Source organism: Merops nubicus, unplaced genomic scaffold (genome assembly GCF_000691845.1).
Source record: "Merops nubicus isolate BGI_N331 unplaced genomic scaffold, ASM69184v1 scaffold46714, whole genome shotgun sequence".
NCBI lineage: Eukaryota > Metazoa > Chordata > Aves > Coraciiformes > Meropidae > Merops > Merops nubicus.
Genome location: NW_008607197.1, coordinates 4,310 through 14,306, shown reverse-complemented (window position 1 = coordinate 14,306; position 9,997 = coordinate 4,310). Strand labels below are relative to the sequence as shown.

General features: G+C 38.0%; 1 protein-coding gene across 1 annotated transcript in view; it reads right to left on the bottom strand.

The window, feature by feature from the left end:
• LOC103772516 (bifunctional heparan sulfate N-deacetylase/N-sulfotransferase 3) overlaps window positions 1-6,916 on the bottom strand; it is a 52,102-nt gene extending 45,186 nt beyond the window's left edge. The window contains exon 1 of the mRNA XM_008939850.1: window positions 5,936-6,916. Coding sequence (XP_008938098.1) covers window positions 5,936-6,916 — 981 coding nt within the window. The remainder of the gene's footprint in view (window positions 1-5,935) is intronic.
• Window positions 6,917-9,997: the final 3,081 nt, after the last annotated feature.

Sequence of the window (9,997 nt, the reverse complement as noted above, 5' to 3'; positions counted from 1 at the left end):
GGGGCCCGCCCCCCTGCCCCCCCACGGCCCCCCCCCAGCCAGTCTCATCCAGTCGAGGACTTTTATTCAGCTTTCTATTTCAAACATCAGTGCACTTCTTTTAAGAACAAAGGTTGTATTGAGCAGGTGTTGTATTAACCTTACTACATTAAAATTCACAGAAGTTCAACCTAAACCAAATTTCTTTTAGAAATTAAATGTTAAGATGACTGACTGGTAAAGTGTTCTATATGCTAGTAGCAGCCCATAAAATATATAAAGCTGTTTTTATAACTTGTTTTGAACTTGTATTTTAGTTCTGAGATCTAATTCTCTGCTGCCTCACAGTGTAGAATATTTCACACTACTATATCTGAAACAATACACGCAAGAAGTTAAATCAGTCTTCCTAGGGCATCAGACAGCTACAGAAATATCACAGTTAAAAACAGTCCTTTTCTTTACCTCTTTTAAAGCGTAGAATATACTTTTTTAATTATTATAAGTTAATGTAAAATACTTCAGGAACTTCAGGTCAGATTTAGGAAGACTATATTTTACATACATTGAATAACAGCATAAAGGTACCATGGCTAATAGACTCAGAATGTAAAATGATTTAGCAGAACAAAAATTCTTAATAGTTGATTCCCTTAGTCAGTTAAAGAGGTGATTAAAAAGGGTTTTTTAATCTCTCTAAACAAAAGATTTACAGCTCAGGGCAACCAAAGAGACATGAGTATCTCTGGTGGTTCTTTAACCAACACATTTGATGACACATCTATAATTTCTTTACAGATAACCTTTGACAGGATAACCGATAACCTTTGACATGATAACAAAGCAATTAAGTTATGGAATCAGACCTCCTCCTGTGACAGGAACCATCCCTGAAAGTTCAGGGATATTTCCTGCACCTTTTAGCCATTCTGCCTTCATGTGAAATACATCTAAGCCTCTTTTCAGAAACAAATATTTCAGTCATTCCTACGCAAGAAAAACTGAAAGGATTCATCACTTTATCTTCTAAATTTATCTCCAAGTGGTGTGCTTTACCATGGGAAGCTCAAGTTTCTTTCCATATATGCTACACATGGTGAAAAGACACTTAATGGGTTTTAAACAAGTGTAGTAGTTTAAGCTGTGCTAACGTTGACAAATTTCTAATATTGTTAATAAACAATTAGCTCTTAGGGAAAAATCTGTTATTAAACAAAATTATATTACAGTAAATGAAAGATTAGGCCACCAGTGCACTAAGGAAATAACAAAAAAGTGACAGCACTGGCTGTGGAACATGGAATAAGATTGATCTGACCAAATGCAAATGTTTGTTTTGGCTCTTAGTCACTCTAGAAGCATGTTATGAACAACAGATACTTCTTTATGAACAAACAGATACTTTTAAGGTGCAGTTCACTAACCAGTGCCTGCCTAAAGATGAGCCATTTTTCTGTGTTGCCTGCTGTGGAAAGCTACACAAAGAGAGTAGCTCTTGTCCAACTCTTCAATTATTCTAATGCCAAAAGACTGCAGGTTCAAGCTTGCATTGGCCATTTCAATGCACATGTACTAACTGCATTGCCTAAGTTTTCACAAAACAGAATGAGAAAAAAGATGTATCAGCCCCCTCGCAATAATGTACACAGTTAATATGAAGCTTTTTCCCTTGCCAGTTATAAAAGAACAATTATAAATTTAGAAAAAGACTAGGCTTACATGAGGGAAGTGAAGAGATCTCCACTCTGACTTCAATTCAAAATGTCTCTTTTGAAAAGCACACAAAGGACAAGACGGGGATCACACAGCTAGTTATTTGGGAAAAAATTTTCAGTGTTCTTATTTTTCATTCTGAAAACATGCTTAACTCTCAAGAATGTAGACAAAGTGCATGCACTGGGGAAATGACGGAAAAAGTAGAGCAACCTACTGCCTGGACCACCAGCACTGCAAACTGTCAATAGGAAACCCATCTTACTTAATTTCCCCCCAACTATCAGCTGCTTTTCCATCGGAAAAATCTCAATGCTTTATAGTCATAAAAATTTCACAAAGAGGAACTGTAACAAAAAACTTAAATTAGTAGACCATCAGCCAGGACAATTATGGTCTATTAAGATAAACTTACTCTGTGGATATCTAGACAGATTTTCTCTGTATGTCCATTTAAATTAATTATTTGCACTGCACAGGCTCTTAATCTTCTAAAAGACACAAGGAAAATAAAATATAACACTGTCACAGCATAATGGTCCCTCCTGCCTGACAGACATTAGGAGAGAAAAGAAGTTGCTGAAAAATGAATGTTGAGATGACATTACCAAGCTTATTTTCAAAGTGGGAGGCAATTAAACTATGAAAATGCTCTCTTCCATTATTTCTGTTATACCAGAGGAAGACAAAGTAAATAAATATGAAGATGGATGGTGCTGTTGATGCAATGACAGCTACTCTGTATGTTACATTGAAGAACTACCTTCTATCAGTCCAGATTTTATACAGTGGCAGGCAAATCTGTAACAATCAGGTAGTCTAAAAAACTCAAGCACAGTTCCAAAGTTGTTTGGCTGTTTATTTTTATTTATGAAACTGTGTTTAAACTAGAATAAAAGTCATCTGTTGTTCAATAAACCCAACCATTTATTCATTTAAGAGGATTTAATTTAATAAAATGTGTCAAAAAATTTTCAGAAGAGCTCTTTACACTTGTGACACCACAGATACTCAAGCTGAAGTACCACCACTTTGCCTCATTGTTAAAGGTGCTGAAGACACTAATTTTGGAGGGTTGTCTTTTGACTTGACCTTTTCTGAGGTCAACATATAATACCAATAAAAAATTACCACTTAACCTCATGATATCATTTTTCCTAAGTGCACAACTCCGATTCACAAACCTTCAAATGCTAACTATCCTGGCTACCTTGCAAACCTCATTTAGGTATCTGAAGAAGAAATCCCTTGAAAACCCGACCTTACGTGCAATGAGGATCTCACTCCTTGGAGACAGTCAAAAGGCATCTGGACGCTGCCCAGCTTGAGCCAGGGGGTTGGGCCAGATGACCTCCAGAGAGGCCTTGCAACCTCAGCCATTCTGCGGTTCTACGAATGCAATGTAACAACTATCCTGTACTTCTGCAATCCCACAGGATATCTTTTGTGACCACAGCCCTCTACTTTAACACTTACAAAGAATCGCCCACCTAACTTGTGCCTGAACTTCAGGGGCTTAATGAATCAGTCCTCCCAAGGCGAGTCTAGGTTCTCCTCATACTCAACGGAGAGAAACCTTTGTCTCAGAAGACCCAAAAATGCTACCATCTTGAGTTAGGTAATGAACAATGAGTGATTATTTTTGCTACCAATTCTGCATTAAGCCTCCAGTTTCTGAACTCTGTCCTATCCAGAGGAACCAATCCTAGAGGTTCTCTGGATGTTGGAAGCTTTTTAAACTGCTTTAGGTTACCGTGCATTAATGGTGTAGAAACATTCACCTTATTCTCAACAAGCTCACAGTCCTATCAAATGTGAATATACACAGAAAATATTAAATAGGAGACACATCAACAAAATAATAATACAAAAAACACAAATCACCAAACCCCAAAAAGCATTTATATTCAACTCCATATTGCTAGTATTTAAAATGTAAGCTTAGCAGAAATGAGTTAATCTGGAGTACTGAAATTACACAAAGTCTACATTTAGCAACCTGTTTTCACAATTCCAGCGCACAATTCTCTGTCACAGTCAATACAGCAGAACTCAGTAAAACACTCCTCTTTAATAGGATGTCATTTATCCACAATATATACTTTACAATAACGGATTTCCAACTACTGCAAATTGATTTTATTTCATTCCTTCCACGTCATTGTGCCATAGAGGATAACTCCTTTGATATTAATAGTAATGAAGATACATTGCATCTGACAGCCCTAACAATATGTTTAATAGAACATTTTAACTTTAGGTAGATGAAGAATCAGAAGGGAACACCTTCAGATTCCACTGTTTCAGAACTCAGTTCCATATAAATGAAATTATCCTATTTAAAAGTTATTTCCACTTAGATATTATTTCTATTTAATTTGACGGTTTTATTTTGACAAGTTAACATTCTGACACACTGCAAGTTATTCTCCCAAAACAATTAAGTTTATCCTTTGCATCCGCTTTAATTGGTCTCAACAGCCTCCTCTTTCTGGTAAGTAATTCTGACAATTAATCATCCTAACTTATCCTAAAATGACAATCCTAAGGTGTCACTCACAAAGAGAAACAATACAAAACATACTGTTTCAAACCACTACTGCACAGCGCAACGAGAGATTTATTCAGGCTTTATTTTACATATTTTGTTACCAGAAACTGCTGCTTCCACAGAACATCGCACGTTTTGCCCAGGATGTGGGTCAGACCTTATTTCTTTCCTTCAGTTTGACTTTGCACTTACGAGATTCTCGAAGCATGCTCACCCACCTAACTCAAATGCTTTCATCATGTTCGACACAGAAACCCCATTTATTGAGCTTCACCTTTATTCCATCTTCCTCCCATGCAATCTGTTTGCATAAGGAAAACACCTAGCTATTGAAGACATACTATTTTGTTTATGATCACACATGCAGAGAATGTTTTGGAAAATACTATATGCTGCATTTTTAAAGTGGATTAAAGCAAACTACAAGTTCAAATCTTTTAAGGAAGCAACATATGCAGGGATACTGCAGCTTAACAGATATGTTAACACTGAAAAAAAAAAAAACACTAGTTAAAAATGAAACAAAAATGACCATCAACTGCACACAGTGCTGTCATTGCCTTTCCTTCCCAGTTCCTCTTTCCATTGCAAAAGTTCTAACAAAACACTCCCTTATTTTTATCACAAATGGGGCAACAATCAGCATCTTAGAGACTCAGTTTCTAGACCAGGTACAGTTTTGCAAGGTGACCTCTAACTACCTGCTTTGTAACAACACAACACAAAATGAAAGCAAGACATACAGCAAGAAAAGGTCCAGATGTTAGTCCTGCTGACCCTTAGCTACCACCTCACTTCAACAGCACAATGGAGTGAAAAATGACCCTCGGGAACATTCAACTTAAAACGTTAAAACGGAAACGGTCGAGTCGTTTAGCTACAGAACAAGCTTTTAACACCAATACCTTGCTTGCAAGCAAGAGCCATAACACAGGCAAGGAAGGTGAAATGCTGTCACCAACTCCTGACATGTGAAAGCTATTTCAAACAGTTGCTAATCCAGTCTAGTCTTCAAAATTTATGTTGATGTTTACTTTTGGTCACCACATTCACCTCTTACTTTTAAGACTAGCAGCATGCACGTTACTTATGAACAGCTCTTGGGTCCAGCCCTGAAGCCCTGTGCTGTTTCCACATGCCATTATGTATGTGCTTGGATGGAAGCTATCATCAGACTAGAGAGTTAAACATTCTGCAATTATGTTTAAAATTGTGTGTTCCAGGTGGGTTGTGGTGTATGTGGAAACACCATCACTCTTACCCCCTTCTCTTTATCACTTACTCAGCAACAAGTTGTCCTTAATTTCCTTTTGTGGGAGACTACTTTCCATACATAGTACAGGAAGCAGAATTCAGAGGTGCCCACCAACTCTTTAGAACTTAGCCCAGCAGGGACTTGCATGTCACTTGAGAGAAAACAAGTGATGATAACCAGTGGGTTGTCTGATATCACATTCTTTTCTAGTACAGGTACAAGCAACACCACATAGACTCTCCTCCAGGCTGGAGGTTGAAGGAACTGCTATAGTGACTACTCAAAGCCGGACAGACTGGCTTCTCTCTCTCTCTCTCCAGTTTGCATTGGTACTTACTGATCTGCATCCTCTGTGAGTTCCAATTATTAATAACTACTCAAAGATAAGAGAAATAGCACTTTACTGTAACAACTGTTAGTTTGTGCATGTACTTTACCTGTACATCGTTGGTGTTCATTCTTGTTCCCTCCTTCCCAACGAAGATGTCATCTATGTCAACCAGAATGTACCTATCCAAGGACAGTCTGAGCTTCTTTCCAGACAGGAAAGAGATGGCATCTATGAAAATCAGCTTGTGCAGCCAAAAATTCAAGTTATTGCCGAAAAGGACTCGTTGAATCCCATCGTGGAGCCCCAAGTCATGAATTACTGTGGCATAGAGAGCACTTATAGCAGCAGGTGGCGAAAGGTTTTCTGGTGTCTTTACTTTTGCAAATATCACTGGTTGATAAGCTGTATGATTAATCTGGAAAACTGCCCAGTCATTTCCAAGCAAGGGACCTTTCTCAAGCTTAGAAGATTTAGTCACATGGAGCAGTGGGGAATGAGGATTAATGCAACAGTCCTTAATACCCAGATTGGTGTGGACATGGAAAGGAAAGCCCTTCAACTGAAAGCTCTGCAAGCTGTTCTCATTGCCTTTGTGAAATCCAATAACACCTACACCATATTCTATACAGTACTTATCTAGAAGGCCTCTGTTCCAAGAGTCCATATTCACATACTTTAGAATATTTTCATATACTATGAGAGCATATTTGCCTTTATTTTTGTCTATAAGGACCGGGAGGTCACCCTTCCCAGGTGCAATCTCAATGTGAAACTGAAATCTGCTAGATTCTAAAATGGTTATTATATCTTGGCCTAATGTTGAGTACTGACTTTCCACAAATACCAGCACTACAAGATCTGTCCTCAGGGGATCAATAGGCTTCATGGTCTTCATCTCCATCAGCTTGTATGGTAACAGTTGAGGATCACCACATTCCACTTCTGAAGAGATTTCAGAAAGTTCATTTTCCTGTTTGTAGCCATTATACAAGTAGTATGCAGAAATAACTATGCTCACCATACAAAAAGTGGCCAGCAAAATAACTGTTCTTTGAAAATGTCTGTGAAGTTTCATGATAAAACTCATGTTGTTTACTTGCCTTAGATTGTTCTTGACAGCAGCATTAAAAACAAACACAGATTCTCAACAATTTGTTCCAGTCCTCTGAAATATTTATGTCACCATTGCAGCACACACATCTATCTTCCACAGGGCTTTACAGAAGGTATAGTCTAGAAGAAAAGAAAATCAGAGATTTAATCGAGGCATTACACTTGCAAAGTATCATCACACTTACACTAATGGTGAGCAAAGAAATCACTTCCAAAGAGGTTTGAGAATGAACAGCTCAAAACTCTGATAGCTGTACCCTTGAACGTCTCTAAATCTCACAGGCTCCTTACCCCAGAGGATCAAGGTAAAGAGGGTACACACAGGAGGCACTGAAAAGCAAGACATTTCTGATTTTTCTTTTACCCAAAAATAAAAGTTAACTCCAAGTAGACAACTGCCGACAACCTGAACACTGAAGAAAATTTATAACCTTCCCCATTCCACTGCCAAGAAGCTGGGGGGACATCCATCTACAAGATCAAACAACTTCTGTCTTATATTAATTTTTGCAGAACCAAGATGTTCTTAACAGATCATGCATGTTTTAACTATTGTATACATACATACGGATGCACTCCATATTACATGTATTATAGGAGTATTTTTAAAACAAAACTACACTTTCTCCTACAACTTTAGTAGGAAACAGTATTTTACAGGACTGTGTACTGCTTCACAAATTGTTGGAAGCACTTTGTATTTCAAAAAAGCATAAAATAATACAGCTCTTAAATTTGAGAAAAGAGAGTAATAGATCAAAAGGTAACTTAAGATCACCTAAGGATATACTTATGCTTTAACACGTACCTAAGGGAAGCTATTATTTTTCAAGCCAACAGTATAATTGCTGTCAAAAGTTTCTAGTAAAACAACAGAATAGTGTGACAAGCATGAAATAATTAAGTACTAGAAGATCCAGAACATTCGACTGTAGTGTCACTGTGCAGAATACAGCCCTTCCCTTTTGTAATCAGGACTGGGATAAGCTGTATAATGTTAACCTGGTTATTTCCCAATGGAGCACTTAATCCTTCAATGCTCAGTTTTTTAAAAAACATAAAGAAAGGGCTTAAAAAGGGAATACAAAGAATCTCCAGAGGTATAACCAATATAAAGTATGATCTCTTCCATACAGACTGACAGAAACAAAGTTTCTTGAGAGAAACAAACCAAGGAACTAACAACAGGCATAACCCATCAACGCATCATGTACTCAAGCCACTGAACCACCTGACAAGAGCTCCTCATCCTGCACTGCAAAGAAGGCGCCCTTTCACTCCAGGTTTTAAAAAAAGTTCAAAAATACTATGTACTTAACAGCACCTACGTAACTTCCACAACTTTAATTAAATCCCAGAGACACCTCCTGGTGTCAGGTAGATGATGAGCACAAAGTAAAAATAAATTAGTAGAAAAATGAGATAAGGAGAAAGAGAGAAACTACACTGCAACCTATTTATCAAAGCAGCAAAATTAAGCACCAAGAGTATGTCAGATATCGTGTTCGTAATTAAGATTCCCTTTAAAGCTCCACCTCACCAGATAAGCCTGCTTTGGGTATATTCTTCTTGGTTCACCGTCTACTCAGAGATACCAGTATATTAACCCTTTCTGTTCTGGGTGGACTTATACCCAGCCTCAAACCTTACCTGCAGCTGCACAAAGGCTTGCCCATAAGTTTTATACAGAAGACTGCCTTTCATGCAGGCATATAGGCTCTCTAATCAGCATTAAACAAAAATAACCTAAGCTCAGTTTCTCAGTTTCTTGAAGCATGTATCTGAAAAAAAGTCAAAGAACACATTAAAACCGAATACAACCTAAAAGCACCTTTAGAAGAACTCAAAGAACATTTTAAAGCATTGAGATGTCTGATCCTGTCACATCAGGTTTAAGAGGATCAGTTTAGATAGCTGGACAGAGCTATTTAATATGGTAAGAAGTTAGGTGACAAAGAAGGGGCTCGATCCTGAATGAGTAAAACAAGAGAGAAGTGTCCAGACAGATGACTTTTCATTACACACAGAAAGGATTCTCTTCATTTTGCATTTCCACTTCAGCTGCTTGAATGGCAAGAAACTCATCATTTTAGTGGCTAAAATTAATACTGCATTGTGTAGAAAAGCTGTATATATACCTGCTTATCTTCAGTAACCACAAAACTGGCTGGCTTACCTCAGAGAGCTCAGGCCTGGTTTATACAAGAGATGGAAGCATGCAAAGCAGAGCTCTTGCTGACAGAAGTATAACAAATCACTTCTTCGAATGACACAGCGTCAACCACCACACAACCAACAAGCACAATGCTTTTCTGCTTCTTTTAGCCCTAAGCTTCTCTAACACAGTCTCAAAATATCCTTATTCTTATGACAGAAACCAGCAAGGTCCTATTGAGAGGAAGTCCCACGTAGCATGCTTTAGAAGTTTCTTCCTTAACAGGTTTCTGACAGTCACTTGAATCCAAGAATCCTGCCTGGAGCAGGAAAAATTTACAGTGATCTAAGCTCATGGCAAGAACATATTGATTAGACAGCTGTTTGAATGAGGTATTACAGAATGGTTGCAACCCAAGGGCCGCTGAAGTAAACAGTGAGAGCACTTGAAATACTTGCAGAAAGGGCACAGTTCCTAATGCTGTTATATGTAGCAGAAAAACTGGAGCCAGCCCAGAAAACTGTATTTTCTTCAAGAAAACCTCTGTCATTTCATCCTTAGCTCCTAACTGCAGGTACCTCCTGGGGATATGAAGTGCAGCTGTAAGGAGGAGTGGATGAAAATGCCAAGACAGATGCAAGGTTTGACTGTGAGGAATGAGGAATTCTCTGAGACCCAGCAAGACATAGCCAGATTTGGCATCCACTCACCACTGAAGACATGAAGGGAGGGGAATGGAACAGAACAAGGCACAAGTTTTAAATGTGTGCTGTCTTGAATCAGCTTGATGCTTATGTAATTTTCACTTAAGGACTGCTTTGCATGGCAAGAGTTCAGAAGAACACAAAGAAAAAATTAAATCACTAAGAGAATGTGCATCTAATGACATCAAAATTGTTT